This window comes from Pan troglodytes, chromosome 6, assembly GCF_028858775.2.
Source record: "Pan troglodytes isolate AG18354 chromosome 6, NHGRI_mPanTro3-v2.0_pri, whole genome shotgun sequence".
Classification (NCBI taxonomy): Eukaryota; Metazoa; Chordata; class Mammalia; order Primates; family Hominidae; genus Pan; species Pan troglodytes.
Window position 1 is genome coordinate 169,810,512 of NC_072404.2, and position 17,237 is coordinate 169,827,748.

Below are 17,237 nucleotides of genomic sequence, written 5' to 3' on the forward strand. Positions count from 1 at the left end.
CAGGGTCTTTGTTATTCATTAGGGTGAGAAGCCATTCCCAGTGACTAGGGTGATGGAGAAGCTCCAGACTAGAGAAATGCCAGATCTTTACTGATGTGCTGAAAAGGAAATTCACAAAGTTCCTGTTGATCATGGGATCATTAATAAAAATGTTCAGTGCTGTAGGAGGCTGGAAATCTGAGTCACAGCTGTCAGAATAATAAGTTTCTGGTGAAGAAAGTACGTTTTACATTGTCATGGCCTGTGTTTGAAAGGGCAGCTGGATTTTTCTGAAGATGCTGTAAATGCAGGGAATGATTGGCTGTTTGGCAGCCTTATAATGAGCAGGAGACATCAGAAAAATAAAATGGGATTCTGTGTCGCCATCCTCATCAATAAAACACCTTAGCCATATCTTCCAGCTAGCAAAACAGTCTTGACATCTGAAATTGTCAGTAAAACACTGAAACACTGGACAAGGTTTGCCAAGGCAGAGTCACTGGGCTGGTGAGCCAGTGCTGGTAAACTCCAAGGGTGTAAGTGACATCCTCAGTTTCTTCCCGTGGACCACAGGTAGCAAATTCAGTACATGGATTTCATGGCATCTGCAGGAAAATGAGACTTGGCAAAATTTACCTAGCTTCATGTTTTTAAATGTGTTAACATGCATTGAGGCATGAGCAAATATTGAGGAGACAGGTTGAGTCCATGGGTGGGTAGGTGGGTGATGAATAGATGGATGGGTGATGGTTGGGTGGGTGGAGGGATGGATTATGAATAGATAAATGCATGATGGATGGGTAGGGGGATAGAGAGATGAATAGGTGGATAGATGGATAATGAATGGATGGGTGGATGAATAGATGGATGGATGATGGATGAGTGAATGGATGGATGATGGGTGGGTGGACGGATAGATGGATGATGAATATATGGATGGGTGAATGGATGGATGATGGATAGTTGGATGAATTAATGGATAGAGGGATGATGGATGGATGGGTGGATAGATGAATGGATGGAAAAATGGTTGATGGATATATGGATGGGTGAGAGGAATGAACAGTAGATGGATGGATGGATGGACGGACAGACTGATGGACAAATAGATAGATGGGTGCTGAGTGTGTGAAAATGAATGGCTGGGAAAAGGACAACATGGCTTTACCCCCACCACTCCTATTCACTGGGTGTCTTCATGTTCACAGCATTAAATTGTTGAAAAAGGATGCCGCAGTCCCTAAGGCGCATTCTCTGTGACCCCCTCTCGCTTCATTCTCCCTCATCCTGACAGCCGGCCCTGCATTATAGCCAGCCCTTGAGATGGAAGGGAAAGGCAGCATGGTCTATTCCTACATGGAAAGTGAAATTATGGAAACAGACACCAAATAGTAATTTGTCTTAATTCGTCACTTTTCTGTGTTGTAGAGGGCACTCTGCCTGCAGATGTTTTTATGCAACTGCATAGCTGCCCAAGAGCATACTCAAATGTGGATACACTTTAGTAAAGCAGCACTTGGTATTTAGGGTCGTTTCAGTTTGCTCAGCGGTGCCCTCTATTAAAGCACATCATCTTTTAAAATGTCCTCTCTCATAATATTTTTGTACCCCTGCTCAATCCATGGGATAAACATTGCTAAAAAAAATACCAGAGTTAACTGTGGGCCCTTTATTTCATGAGATAAACCAGCTTTGTTCCCCTCGCCCTTTACTGCCACACAACTATCAGAACATTTGCCAGGATTTGGAACACAAAGAAGTATCACAGCACATTAATCCCTGTGACGGAGACAATGCTCTATTAATGTTAATGGCAAACAAATGGACTAATAAAAAATTCATATGCTTCTCACCAGGAAGAGTCACTATATTCTGATTTGAAGGCACCTTTGGCCGAGGACTCATGGAATGTAATAACGTTTCCTCAGCCAGGCTGTGCCATTGCATGTGCTCCCCCACGTAATCCAAGGCAGTCCCCACCCTGTGCTGAAGTTAGTGGCTTGCCCATCTCTGCACCGTCCACACCTAGAACCGTGTCTCCCACATGCCAAGCCCTGACTAGATGTGCTTGGATGCATCAGTGCCTTGGTAGGCAGATATAGTGCTTTAGAATAAAGAGAAATTTGGTAGCATTTCTTCCAGGAATCTTCGCTTCCTGTTCATATTTAGTATCATGCTCTTTTTAAAATGGAATGTTGATGATTATTAAAATATGACCGTCTATTTTCTGTGATTATCAAAATGCTTCAATATCTCTCTTCATCTTGGCAGATAGATTATTGCGTCTTTTAGCACTCAGCTCCAGCCTTATGTTAAAAAATGATTCCACTTCAAATCCTATTTTCTCCTCTCCTTTAACTGCTACCAAATTTCTCTTTATTCTGAAGCACTTTACCTGCCTACCAATACATTTACCCATTCAAAGAATATTTAGTAAGGGCAGATTTGGAGATGGAGATCTATAGTTAAATAGCGCTTGGAGTTATTCTCATGTGGTCGCCCACTGCCAGACAGAGGATCGCTCGTCTCCAATCAGTAGTTCTCCACTCGAGCTGGCATTGGAATCACCTAGGGCCTTGTTAAGCCAGGAACTGCTTGTCCCCACCCCCAGAGTTTCAGATTCAGAGGGTCTAGGGTGAGGCTTAGGAGTTTGCATTTCTTTTTCTCTTTTATTATTATTGTTTTTTGAGACAGAGTCTCGCTCTGTCGCCCAGGTTGGAGTGCAGTGGCATGATCTCGGCTCACTGCAACCTCCGCCTCCCGGGTTCAAGCAATTCTCCTGCCTCAGCCCCCTGAATAGCTGGGATTATAGGCAACTGCCACTAGGCCTAGCTAATTTTTGTATATTTAGTAGAGACGGGGTTCCACCATGCTGGCCAGGCTGGTCTCGAACTCCCGACCTCAGGTGATCCTCCCACCTCGGCCTCCCAAAGTGCTGGGACATGCGGTTCCTAACACCTTCCCAGGGGCTGCTGGTACAGGAACCACACTGTCAGAACCTGACTTGCCTCCTTAGAGATGGGGGTAGAGGCTGTTTCCACCACCTGCTTTCTCCCCTAATTGCATGGACTTTGCCTGACTTTGCCACAAAGGCCTCGCATCCCCGTAGCTGTCCTGCTCTCTCTGGGTGGCCTGACCTCCCTGGGCGAGGGTGACAACACTGCCTGTGATTGCTGTGAAATCAGGACAGCTCACACAGGACAGGGGCAGGGTCTTCTCTCGTCTCTGCCCGTGCTTCCTTCTAGGCAGCAGTGCCTTCTGAGTACAGTCATGGTGGTGCCAATGATGTCCCTGTATGACACGAGATGTGTCACCCATGCAGACACCAACAGGTTTACAGGGAGCAGCGCGGGTCAGTGGGGTGTGGCATTATTGCGGCTCGCTGAGCAGTGGGCAGCCATTCCTGCAGCACAGGATTCTGCTCTCCCTCCACTTCCCTTTGTGAGGCATGGACGCCTCCCATCAGTCCAACCTGTTCTCATGACTGTGCCTTCTGTTGACGTTGAGTGTTCTGGCATTATAACGTTCCTGTAGAGTCTCCCTCTGATCAATGCTTCCCTTTGTCCCCTCGAGAGACAGTCTTACTCGGGGCATGGGAATTTGACAGGCATCTGCAGGTCCCACGCCTTGGGACAGAACACACATGAGTAGAAGCACTTCCTTCTCCTTGCTCTTTGTCTCAAGGAGCTCCCCGCCTGGCCAACCCAGGACTGTGAGGAAGAATGATAAGGCCTGGACCTTGTGAGGGAGGAGGCAGGAACCAGAAGGGCTGGAAAAGGGCACAGGACAGGCTGACAAACATGGCTTTCTTGGAGGCTATCTCTTCAAGCCTCCAAGAGGAGCTTTCTTGGAGACAGCTCTTCTCTGCCCTATTTTCATCATTTTCTATAGGGGCAAAGACACCTGGGGAACTGCACAAGGAAAGGAGAGTTTTCGGCTCCAGCTTGAGCCACTGGGACTTTCCTGCTTGGAGAAGGTTGCTGCAAGGGGTCCTGTGTGTTTCATTGCCTGTGAGCCTCATGCCCAACATGGAACCTCCTGCATGGCGTGAACAGTGCACATCCAAGCTTCGACAGCAGCCTCTGGGGAGGGAATTGAGCTACAACTTGCACTGTGAACACGCCATTCTCCTGGGACAAGAGGCCCTCATAAGGAGAGAGACCTAGGACAAGAGTGAGCCAGACCTCAGCCCCAGCTGTGTGGACACTTGCCTGAGGAAAACCTTACCAAGCCCCCACCCTTCTGTAAAATTCAGAAGTCACAGAAGCTTATCCAAGCAAAGCCCGCAGAGAGCTCAGCACACCAGAGCCTTTAACAGTCAAGCACAGTTTTCTGAGAAAGAAACACTTCACTGTTAAATCACAGCAACGTACTTGTTCCTTCATTTTTTTTCTAAAAGGACAGGAAAAAAATGTGCACTCAGTGAGCTGATGTAGATTCTAGTTACAGGGCAGTCTGGTTTTCGCTTGATGAGAAAGCCAGCTCAAGTATTGGTCACTGTTGAGAATATACGTGAGACCCTTACCTGTTCCGAGTTTGTGGGGTCAGCCACCACCATGCCCGTCACAATCAGGCAGGGGTGACTCTGGAGAGCTCCATCTAGGCTCCCTGAACAAAAAGAGCAAGCTCTCAGGCCTGCAGCAGATTCTGTGTGTCCTATCACCAGCTCCCTACCTCAGTCCACAGACCCGTCTAATCTGACCTTGCCACCTTCATGAAGACTTAATCATTCCCATCCCCTTATCAGATGAATGGGTGGGCATTATTAATTAAATATCCTGCTGCTTCTGTGCCCTTTCCTGCCTTCTTTTCTTTGAATTAAACTTATTTCTTGAGGAGCTTGAAAAAAAATATCTTATTCTTATGAACTTGGTCTGGTTGGAAGCATTAGAGCGGCTGTGATCAGGTGTGTGGGGAAGGACATCTCCGCCGTGTACCAGTGAGAGCTAGCCAATAGGTTCAGCCTCATTCAGAGGCACTGAAATATTTCTCCATGACACCGTGGGTTTATTTATTGTTGTTGTTAAGTTTTATTTAGTTTTAACTTTGCTTTTCTTTTTTATCAAAGTATTGCATATTAGTGCTTAAAAATAAAATAATATGGAAGAGTCTATAGTGAAAAACAACAGTCTCTTCCCTCTCCTTCTAACCCATCTCACCCCCAGATGGAGATGACTTTTCACTCTTTTTACACTTTCTCCTGATATATACCATCCTATATGGTAAATCACTAAGCAAAATGCACATTTCACTGTTTTTAAATGAATTTTTGTCTTATTTATTGTCTTTTTATGATAGACAAGAATTCAGAACACTTACCTTCCTACCTATTCTACCTCCTCCATTTATATGTGGATTTTATTCTCTATGTCAGTTACCTTTTTACATTTAAATACTATTACAAGTTTGTTCATGTTACATTAACTACAGAGAGGAGCTCTTAACTTCCCAATTTGTAAACTGAGATTAGTCCCCTGCCCTTTCCTACAAATCCCTTTCCTGTCCCTACCACACAGCAACTTCTGCATCTTTGTTTTTACTTTTGCATCATTGAGGTTGATGGCATTTACACTCTGTCCTGTAATAACTAAACCTTCCTTACTTTTCCATTGGTTGATTCTAAAAGATTAAAATCAATAAATAGCATTTACTTTCTCATAACGAAGTGATTATCTTTCATGATAGAGCTAAGGAGTGCCCTGTGATTGCAATTCTTTTTGTTTCACTTTTTGTTTTCCTGGAGTTTTAAATTGCTTTTGTTTTTTACCTGAAATATTTAATTTTATTACATCCTCTCTCTCCTTTTTTCAAATCCTCTCAGCTATTCTGTTGCATTGCCCTTTTCCCCAAATCTGTCTCTCTGAGTGCCCTCCATAGCCCTGGTATTGTCTGGACTACTTTTTCCAACCTCTACACTAAGGCCATCCTGGGACCTCCCCACAGTGCTCCCTCATGTTGGGGCAACTGTTTCCTAGATCTCATAGATCACGTGATTTACTCCCTCTTTTGTCTGGAGTGCATTCTCTTAATGATTTACTAAGAAAGGAGTGCAGGAAGTAAATTTTCTGAATTCTTGAATAGCTAAAAATGTCTCTTTTTTCACACATTTGAAATTTTAGCTGTATGTAGAATTGTAGTGTTTTTATTAACTCTTTATTCGTCAAAGCTAGAGGGTATAGCTCCATTGTTTCCAGCATTTTGAGATGCTAAAGATAAACCTCATGTTGGTCTGTGATATGGTTTGGCTATGTCCCCACCCAAATCTCATCTTGAATTGTAGTTTCCATAATCCCCAAGTGTCGTGGGAGGGACTTTGTGGGAGGTAATTGAATCATGGGGGCAGTTACTCCCATGCTGTTCTCTTGATAGTGAATGAGTGCTCATTTGATCTGATGGTTTTATAAGGGGCTTTTTCCCCTTTGCTGGGCACTTCTCCCTGCCACCATATGAAGAAGGATGGGTTTGCTTTCCCTTCCACCATGATTGTAAGTTTCCTGAGGCCTCTGCAGCCCTGCAGAACTGTGAGTCAATTAAATTTCTTTCCTTTATAAATTACCCAGTCTCAGGCAGTTCTTTACAGCAGTGTGAGAATAGACTTCTGATAATTGTTCCTCTGCAAATCACCTTTTTTCTTTCCAAAAGCTTTTTGAATTTTGAAATAATATATCTATGTGTGTGTTTTCTTTTCACTTATCACCGTTTCATCCATATACTTTCAATTGTTCCTCCTGTTTGAACTGCATTTCTGAGTCTCATACGATGCTTTACCTGGAGCTCTGAGTCCCCATGATTCTCTCTGAGGTTTCAGCTCTGCAAGTGTCCAGGTTGCTGTGCCCTCCAGCCTGACTCATCCCTCATGACCCTTCTATCTACTTTCTGTCTTCCAGAAACATGAAATCTCTCAGCCCTCCCCTGTTGTCTTTATTATTGTACATATATTTTATTTCTTTATTATCATTGCAATTAGGTTTCTGGAGGGAAAACAAACTAATGTGATAAATCTACTAACTTAAGTTGGAGACTTCCAGTGTTTTCTTAATAACCATCTTCTTGTTTAAAAAGTAACCTATGCAGTATGGAAAATAATAATCCCTTGTCATTGCACATCACACTGCCCATAGGTAACTACTGTGAGAAATTTGATAAATTATCCTTTGAGATTTCTTTTCTGGAAATGTATATTTGTTCTTCATTTATTTGGGTTTTTTAAAAAAAATGATTAAGCCATTTTCCCAACACCATCAATTGTGGAAGTCTTCCTTTCCCTACTGATTTGGAATGACATCTTTATTAAATGTAAAATTATCATACAAACCAGTGTGCATTAAAGGTGCCTGTCCACTACTGATGGTTGCCTCAGTCAGATGTCAGGTGGTTCCAGAAATACGCTTATTATTAGCAACTTTAAAAAATAAATCCCCTTTCCCTATGCTTCCTTTTTAAAACCACCTATCTATTTCTTCTTATATGCGAACTTCAGAATTATTTTATTTGACTCTCTACTGAAAAGAAATTCATTGGCTTGCTATTAAAATTAAATTCATTTCTTTAACCAATATTAAGTATTTACCATGTGTGAAGCCCTATGTAAGGTGCTAAAAAATATACAAATGAATAAGGTGGGTATGGTCTCTGCCATTATGAAGGTTAAATATAATAAATTCAGTTCTTTCCAAACTGATCACCATTTTGAAAACTTTACCATGTCTTTTCTCTTATTCCAGAAACATAGGTGTTTCTATTCCTTTTTTCTAAATAATATCCTTCCATTTCATCATGTGTAATGCTGCTATGTTTTGTTTTTAGCCTTCTTTTTGCAATTTACTAAATGCTTATGATCCTACAAACTATTTGCCCAGTATTTCTTTATATTATTTTTATCACTTAATTTGAATTTATCATCAAATTGATAGTAGTTTAGAACTAGCTATGGATGAACTGATTTTAGAGATTACTTTTTTTTACATGTTGAGTTTTTAATTTTGAGCCATTAATTTTGAGTTGCCTTCATAAGTCAGTGTAGAATATATTCAAGTAAAAGATAAGGCCGGGCACAGTGGCTCACCCCTGTAATCCCAGCACTTTGGGAGGCTGAGGCTGGCGGATCAGTTGAAGTCAGGAGTTTGAGGCCAACCTGGCCAACAAGGCGAAACCCCGTCTCTACTAAAAATACAAAAATAAGCCGGGCGTGGTGGCGCACACCTGTAATCTCAGCTATTCGGGAGACTGAGGCAGGACAATCGCTTGAACCCAGGAAGTGGAGGTTGCAGTGAGCTGAGATCGTGCCACTGCACTCTAGCCTGGGTGACAGAGTGAGACTCTGCCTCAAAAAAAAAAAAAAAAAAAGTAGAAGATACACTTTAATACAAAAATATATTGGTTGTTAAAAAAACACATTGAAATATTAAACATTAAGTATTAGCAATAGACAGAAAGGAGGAGAAGCTTCAGATCAGCCTAAATTTTGATGCTTTGTCAAAACTTATTTCCTTATTACTAGATTATTGTGGAATTTCGGTTTTCCTATAACTCAGAGGTTCTAGCACAACATATTTAGATGTTTCATTATTTTCCCTGGAATGTGGGAAATCCCTTTTAGTCTTCACATTCGGGTCTTTTTTCCTACACAGAAGTCTCGTCCTCTTTGTCTTTGGTTATCGTGTCTGTAGCCACTCTGGTTTCTCTGTAGAAGCACTGCTCTTCCCAGCCGGTAGGAAGGCTCATCTTCTTCTTTACACCTCCGTGTCACCTTCCTCTGCCTTGTGGGAGAACCTCCCACATTTTCCTCAATTTTCCTGACCCCAATTTTTCTAATTTTAGTTTTAGTTTCCTTGCAGCCCCCTCATCTCCCTTTTTGATCTTATCTTGGACTTTTAGAATTCTGTTCTCTTTATTTTTAGTGTGACTTCCCTTTCCTTTATTCTGCACCATTTGACCCTCACAGTTCCGCACCTCAGGAAGGAGAATGCCTCCCACACCTGATACCTGGCCACAGACAAAGGGTGAGAGTCACCTTTGACTCTGTGTTCTGACTTTTTAGGTGCCACTGAGCTCTTCTCCGGTGTAAATCTGGAAGACAGTCTAACCCATGTGCATCTGGCATGGATCGTCTGGGCTGAGTTGACATTTTTTTTTCTACCTTCCTAAGAATTTTTCTTTGACATTCTATGTAAATTAGTACACATGGAAAATTACAATCTTCCTTAACACCCATTTAGCAAAGGTTTGACTTTCCAAATCTGTGGCTGGTGTGAGCCCAGCATTTCTGAGGGAAGAATAGTACAGTGGGGAAGAGAAAAACCTTTTCCTTCTGCGTTCTCATGGCTGGGGCTGCCCTGTTCCCTACAGGGAAGAAACTGGGCAAGACCTTGTCTGGTTTCACCAGTGCCATCTGTATTGCAGTTAGAGATTTTCAACATTCATTTCTAATGGCATTGTGACTTTTCATCATTTCTGTGTGTCTTTTTAGACATGATAACACAAAGTTAGTGAAGGTCTCCCTCTGCCGGCCAGGCACCACTGCTTGCTGGAGACCTCTGTCTGGAGAGTCCACACTCGATGTGGTGTATGGTGTGCTGTTTGTGAGCAAGTAAATGTTTTATTTTCCCTTCCAGCAGCAAAAGTGTGACTACAAACCTTATAGAGCAAAAGAATGTCCCTTTGTCCAAAGCGTCGCTGCCTCGCAAGGTGCCTACCTTGTCCCCAGAAAGCTGCTAGAACGCCTTCAAGATTGCCCTGTTGGTGGTGATGCTTCACCCTTGTACACCGACTTGATTTTTAGAAAATAACTAAAATGTATTTGGGGCCAGGCACAGTGGCTGATGCTTGTCATCCCAGCACTTTGGGAGGCCAAGGCAGGTGGATCACTTGAGGCCAGGAGTTCAAGACCAGCCTGGGCAACATGGTGAAACCCCATCTCTACTAAAAATACAAAAATTAGCCGGGCATGGTAGCAGGCACCTGTAATCCCAGCTATTTGGTAGGCTGAGGCATGAGAATCACTTGAACCCAGGCGGCGGAGGTTGCAGTGAGCTGAGATCACACCACTGCACTCCAGCCTGGGCAACAGAGCGAGACTCCGTCTAAAAAACATAAAAAATCAAGTGCATTTGGCACCAGGCATAGTCACTGATGCAACTCATGGACTTAGGAAATGTTGACTAGAGATGAGATGTTGCTATGCGGGTCATGAGGCAGCATCAAGCTCTCAGGGCAAGTCGGCACAAGGGGCCCAAAAGCTTTATGATAAATGGCAACAGGATTAGAAGAGGCAAAGAACTGCCCAAAATGTGAGAATCTCGGCTTCCTTACATAGAGGTGGAGCCCTTATGGATGCATGTATGTAAAAAGATATCTTATTATATAATCTTTATAAATTCCATTAATAGTGTTTATTGTTTTGGGTTTTTAAAAATATTTCACACTGTATTTCATCACCATAACATCTCTAAGGGTGCCACCAGGCTTTAAAAATTCACATTACACAAATGAGGAAGCTGAGGGTTGAAGCACCTTATAGAATTAGTTGTAGAACCAAGGCTTTCTCAGGCCTCTGAGGTGAGCCACATTCTGCCCCTCGACCCAGGGATGAGCCATGAGGCAGAGTGGGTCCACATTTAACTGTCCTAATTTTTAGTACAATTATATTTTTCCTCAGTGCAACAGCCTCATATTACAAACTAAGAGAAGGAAGGAAAGGAGGGAGGGAGGGAGGGGAAAGGAAGGAGGGAGGGAGGGGAGGGGAGGGAGGGAGGGAAAAAAGAGATGATCTAGCACTCACTTTATGTAACTGGACATTTTACTTGGGGCTCTATATTAGTCAGTTCTCACACTGCTAATAAACACATACTTGAGGCTGGGCACGGTGGTCCATGCCTGTAGTCCCAGCACTTTAGGAGGCCGAGGCTGGCAGATTACTTGAGGTCAGGAATTTGAGACCAGCCTGGCCAACATGGTGAAACCCCATCTCTACTAAAAACACAAAAATTAGCCAGGCATGGTGGCAGACATCTGTAATCCCAACTACTTGGGAGGCTGAGGCATGAGAATCGCTTGAACCTGGGAGGTACAGGTTGCAGTGAGCCAAGATATTGTGCCACTGCACTCCAGCCTGGGGAATAGAGTGAGACTCTGTCTCAAAAAAATAAAAATAAAAATAAATAAATAAAATAAAGACATACCTGAGACTGGGTAATTTAGAAAGAGAGAGGTTTCATAGACTCAGTTCCACATGGCTGGGGAGGCCTCACAATCATGGTGGAAGACGAAAGAAGGGCAAAGGTGTGTCTTACCGGGTGGCAGGCAAGACAGCGTGTGCAGGGAGACTGCCATTTATAAAACCATCAGATCTCGTGAGAACTTATTCCCTACCATGGGAACAGCATGGGGGAAACCACCCGCATGATTCAATTGTCTACACCTGGCCCCGCCCTTGACATGTGGGGATTATTACAATTCAAGGTGAGATTTTGCCGGGGGGGGGGGGGGGGGGGGTTGCGGGGGCGAGGGGACATGGCCAAACCGTATCAGGCTCTGAGTAAAGAAACAGTGTGGTGGCTACTTCTAGAAAATAACAAACCACACCAGAGTAACACATCCTTGCCTCCTTCTAAAGCCATGAAGCAGGCTTGTCCCTGTGTGTCCACGTTTTGTGGCCAAAAGCTTTAAGCAGGAACAGTACTGTGACTCCGCGGGCCATGTCACTGCTGTTGATGCTGCACACCCCAGCCCCCTGGTTCCATCCAGTGGTACTCAGCCTAGTGACATTTCCAGCATGACTTGTTCTGGAGGCATCAAGAGAAAGTTTGCATCCATCTCATTTTCATTTATAACATTTCACTTCCAAATTACGAAATAGAAAAACTAAGAATAGTGTGTAGTCATATTTGGCCTAGATGAAGATTATTTGTACAAAAGAACACTATAAAAAGCAGAAAGAAGCATAGGATGAATGAATGTTTCCAACAATTGAGAACAAAAGCAGCATTCTTCCTAATTAGCATGAAGGACATAGAGGGAAAAAATAGTCATTCCGGGAGACCTTACATTTTCTTTCTTGATTGCATGCAGACGAAATGTGTTTGCTGAGAGAGTAAGTGCAGGGTACCCTGTGGCTTCGCCACTGCCCCCATTGTGGACATGGAATCTGCAACCACAGGCCCCAGGTGGCTCTCACACACGTCCCATGGTAGGGAATAAGTTCTCATGAGATCTGATGGTTTTATAAATGGCAGTTTGCCTGCACACGCTTCAGCGTCCTCCAGTGTGGACTCAAGACCAGTTACAACATCATTAAAAAATAAAAGTGTTCTATGTAAAGCAAGGGCTAGGCAGAGACGTTGAATTATATTTAAGGACAAGTGACATATATTTTTTTCTTATGATTGTAAATAATGACCAAATCCCATCATTATAAATGCCTGTCCCTGCCTTTGGGCCGTGAAACAGCAAAGCAGGACCTTTGTTGAATGTTGCTGGCAGGATGTGCCACCTGTCAGTGCCAGGGCCAGGATGAAGAGCAGGGGGGAGGGCATGGTCCCTGTGGACATGCAAGCCAGGTTCTAGGGCAGGCCAGGCTCTAGGACGGGCCAGTATGGGGAGCAGATGGTGGGAAGAAAAGCAACCATGTTTCAGACATCACAGAAATGGAGCAGGTTGAAAGGCATGAGAGCTGGATTACAGCTGAGCGCGCCTCCTGTGTTCACGGGTTATGTGCCTCCTCACCACCCCAGTCCTCAGGAACTCCCCATGACCACAGTGGGCAGCTGCAGACCTCCCCTCCTGGCCATGCACCAGCAGCCGCCTGTCTTAGGCCCTCACCGGCTTGCCGCTGTTCCTTCTGTTTGCCACATGGTCCTGATTTAGGTCAAGTTATTAAGAACCTTGATTAACAAGTTTTAATTGTGGGAAATGGGGGAGATGTGGCACTGGAATCTCCTGGTTAACTGAGGCTCCAGCCAAGGCATCTGGCTGTAGTCGTTTCTGTTAAAATAATTATTAAGTGTAGTGAGGTCGCTCTCTGGCTCGCCAGGAATTGTCTAGTGAATGTACTGCTGTCTTTAGTGATAAAAGATCTTGTAAGACCACAAAGTAATCATTCTGAACAGTAGATCTCATTATAGATAGAGAAGGGGTGAATGATTGAACGCGCATTAGCTGGCTTCTAGAACATTCTGGGATTCACCTGGGGATAGTCTTTTTGGGGCATTAATTTTCTCAACACTTTCTTCTTCCTCTTAAATGTAAAATTGTATTTTTTAATCTGTTTTTTGGAGGGCTCTGGGTGACTGGATGAATTCCCAGAAGCCCCGGTACCCCTCGGGCTAAGTAGAGAGCCACACAGAGCCTGTGGTAGTTTCAGGTTTGGGCAGAATCAGGCGCATGACCCTTAAGATATCAAACCAAGTTCGCCTGAAGCCCAGAGCCATGAACCAATTTCCCTAATTAGCTAGAGAGTGTCCCTGGGTATTTTATCTTTAAGGAGGAGGAATTAGAGAATGGAGCCTTCAACAGCCCAGGCTGGGATGCTTCTCACCCTGTGTCACTCTCTGGGGCCTCCCGCCAGCCCTTTTCCAGTTCTTTCTCTGTCCCGCCTCCCCGGACCCCTCGCTGCCCGGTCAGGTGGTTAGTTGTGCGTTTGCCTGGTACTGCGGTGTGAAAGTCAAGGCATCAGCTGGAGAGACGAGACCTCAAAACCCACGGAGCAGCCCCCACACCCCTCACCCCCAGGGCAGCCACACGCAGTGACATGCAACTCCCAGTGTCTTTGGGTTTATTTAGCAAGAGGTAATGACTGGGCGGTCCCTCAGAGTCCCGCGCCAGTGCAGATTCTTTATAAGCCAGATTTCAGAAGCTCGCAGGCCGGCTGTGTCACCACTGGCTCCGGCCCCCGGCTCCCGTGTCGTGTCCAGGGCTGGGGTCGGCGGTCCCCTGGCTTCTGTCGTGCGGGGGTCCTGCCAAGCTGCTCATGCTGTGTTTGGCGTTTCCAGGGAGTACTACATCACCATGGTGAAGTGGGCCACCAGCACCAAGGTCGCCGTGACCTGGCTGAACCGGGCGCAGAACGTGTCCATCCTCACCCTCTGCGACGCCACCACGGGGGTCTGCACAAAGGTACGCGGGGCTGTGGGGGTGGAGGGGAGACGGGTGAAGAACCGATGGTCAGACGCGCCCGAGGTGGCGCCAGAGTCGTCTCAGCCCTCGGGCCTGGGACTTGGGGACCGGCCGCCCAGCTGCTGCGGGGAGCCTGCGGCGCAGAGTCCCGGCTCCGGCGTGGCTGCCACCTCGTGGCTGATGCAGGTGCTGCCGCAGACCCGGCCGAACCCATCCGTGAATTGCCAGAGGCACCCCGTGCCTGGCACCTGGACGCCGTCCGCAGTTCACTGAGTGTTGCTTCCCTTTATCCGCCTTTCAGGAACTCCTTTTTGATCTTAAGTTTCTGTCTCCCGGCTGAGGGGGGCCAAGGCTTGCAGGCATATTTACTTGAGAGGCTCTTAACACGACAGCTGTGCCTGAGATCCTAAGCACAGTGATTGTTTCTAAGGTGGTCAGTCTTGCCTGACCTTTTATCTAACCTGGGGCGGATTCCAGGCTATTCTGATGAGCTTGCTTGAGGGGAAGGAAGGAACGTGAGGACACAAAGCAGGCAGCTAAAAATGGCTTGTAATCTGCAACTTCTCCATGCCCCTGAGCCTTGAGTGTCAGTGGCAGACGCTGCTTCCTGCTATAACCCATGACAGAGGCCTGCTCCAGGGGCCCGGAGGTCCAGTCTGCGCCAGTACCAGGCCCACAGCGCCTCCAGGTGACACGTGTGTGCTGCACAGCTTGAGTTTGGTGTCTGGAGTTTTGTTTTTCTTTTGTTTGCACCTTTCCATAGACCACTGTGAGACCTACTTTTCCTCTATGCTTTAGCCCCTTTGAAAGGGTTTCTGGTCCACCAGGAGTGTTACTCAGTATTCCAGAATGGGATCTGGACACAATGTCCAATGTTCTGACTCAGTGTAGCCTGAGGTTCACTATTAGATGGACACATGCCCGGGCAGTGGTGACCGCCCCCTGGTACACGTGCCATCTTCCCCCAGAGGGTTCTTTTCCACCACGGGTTTGTCCTTGTTGCTAGGGATAGTGGCATTTTTTCATTCGAGGACGCTTGTGTTTGGCTCTGAGCCACGCACGAGACAAAGAGGAGAGCTCGGGATTGCCTCCTCCCAGAGCTGCCGTGGCAGCTGTGCAATGCTTGTGCAGCGGCCGTGTAGGTGAAGCCAAATTGTTTCCTGCACTGTCGGTCACAGACACAATACATGCAAAAAGAGAAAAAAAAAAAGAAAAACCCTCTTGTCTAATGCTCTCATTTCATTTCAGAAACACGAGGATGAAAGTGAGGCCTGGCTCCACAGACAGGTAACTACTGCATGTCCGGGTCCCCACTGTCACCTCCACCCAATCCACCCCAGGGCTGGCCCTCAGAGCTTCGACAACAGCAGAATGGCTTCTCAGAGTGAATCACACAGGGCTCCCCAGGCAGAAACAGACGGCGTGCCGGCTCCGCTCACGGTGCCTCCTGTTCTCCAGGGTTGCCCAGAGAGCTCCCAGAGATTCCGAGTTCCAGGGAGGGTCATGTGAAATTCACGGCTCTTCAGAGCGTGGAATGTTTGGTGAGACCTCAGCTTGCAGTTAGATGCCAGCACCTTGCTGAATTGAAAATGAACAGTCCATCAAAGGTGGCTTAACATAATCTACTATAGTAAAAGGGTGGAAAAGTGGTGGATATCCCTGTTTATTGCCAGGGGTGGTTTTGTTGGTGTCTCATTTGGAGTCACCTCCTCTGTGATTCCATAAGACCCGTCCTCAGGGACATAACTGCAAACCATCCCTGGAGATTCTTCATCCCTAACTCAGATAAAGGAACACACATTAAAACAGACTCTAGGAACTTCAGACCAAAAGAGATCAGGAGAAGCCCAGGTAAATCATTCTGAGACAATTTTTTCTAAATTAAACTTGCACAAAAAGTATCATTATTTTCTTTCTTCAAGCCTTTTTGTCTCATTCCACACTCTGACACTAAGAAGAACAGGTGAAAAAGCTTTGGAAGCTTCCTGTCTCCTTATCCTTCTTAGAGGATGAAAATTGTCTTAAAGACTCTGGAAAAAGTCAAGCCAGACTTGAGTCTCATGAATTATGGTAGAGACACAGGTATGCTTCTTCATCGATATGGTGGATCCTATTTATGGAAAATAACTGAAGCTGGACAAAACTATCGCCGTGGCTCTCCAAGAACATTCCAGCACTATAGATGCTGGGCAGCTGCTTCTGCCTGTGGAGTCAGGAATATAATTATCTCAGAAGTCAGAGCCTCATCAACGGATGGGCTACTCTGAAATGTATCCTGTTTCTGCTCTGTGCCAATCTTATTCACAAGAGGAATGGTTCCACATGGCCACTTTCATTTTACATGTCCAAATTTGGCTGCCAAGTCCAAGCCAAGAAGATATCGGGAAGAGGAAAGACTTAGGGAACCCTCAAACATTAGCATGCTGGAAAGTTCTTGAATGCCACCTGGACCAAACATATAAGCATACATATCAAAAATAGTATTGTGACGTTCATCTCACATTAGACAAATTGTCAGAGAGATTACAATGAAAGGAACATTTTGTAAACTCCGTTATCTATATATCATGTGTTCAACCAATATTTATGGATCTTACCAGGCACCATGCTAGGCTGTGGATTTCAAAAAATGAGTCGGCTACTATCACTGAGCACACATTGTAGTGTGTGTCAGAATTTTATTCCTTCTTATGGCTGAATAATATTCCAGAATATGTATGTAGTATATATCCTGGAATATTATACATATGTATGTGTGCGTTTTATATGTATATATACATATATATACAATATAATACATATACTGGAATATTATTCAGCCGTAAGAAGAACTGAAATAGTATTCCAGTATGTTCCGGTTTGTTTGTCTGTTGATGGACATTTGGGTTCTGTCTACCTTTTGGCTGTTGTGAAAAGCACATCTAATAACAGATACAAAAGGCTACCTTATTGTAGAATTCCATCTATATAAAATATCCAGAATAAATAAACTCATAGACACAGAAAGCTGATCAGTGGTGTCCCAAGGCCGGGGGAGTATGGAGAGGAACAGCTTAATGAACAGGGGTTTATTTTGGGGTGGTGGAAATGTTTTGGAACTAGATAGAGGTGGCTGCATGTCATTGTGAATGGACTAAATGCCACTC

The 17,237-nt window shown here is 45.1% G+C and overlaps 1 protein-coding gene across 5 annotated transcripts in view; it reads left to right on the top strand.

Annotated features, from left to right (window-relative positions):
- DPP6 (dipeptidyl peptidase like 6) overlaps window positions 1–17,237 on the top strand; it is a 1,137,219-nt gene that overhangs the window by 1,017,069 nt on the left and 102,913 nt on the right. For all 5 annotated transcript variants that reach the window (XM_063813862.1, XM_016956857.4, XM_024357619.3 and 2 more), the window contains 2 exon segments: window positions 13,968–14,091; window positions 15,340–15,378. In XM_063813862.1, coding sequence (XP_063669932.1) covers window positions 13,968–14,091; window positions 15,340–15,378 — 163 coding nt within the window.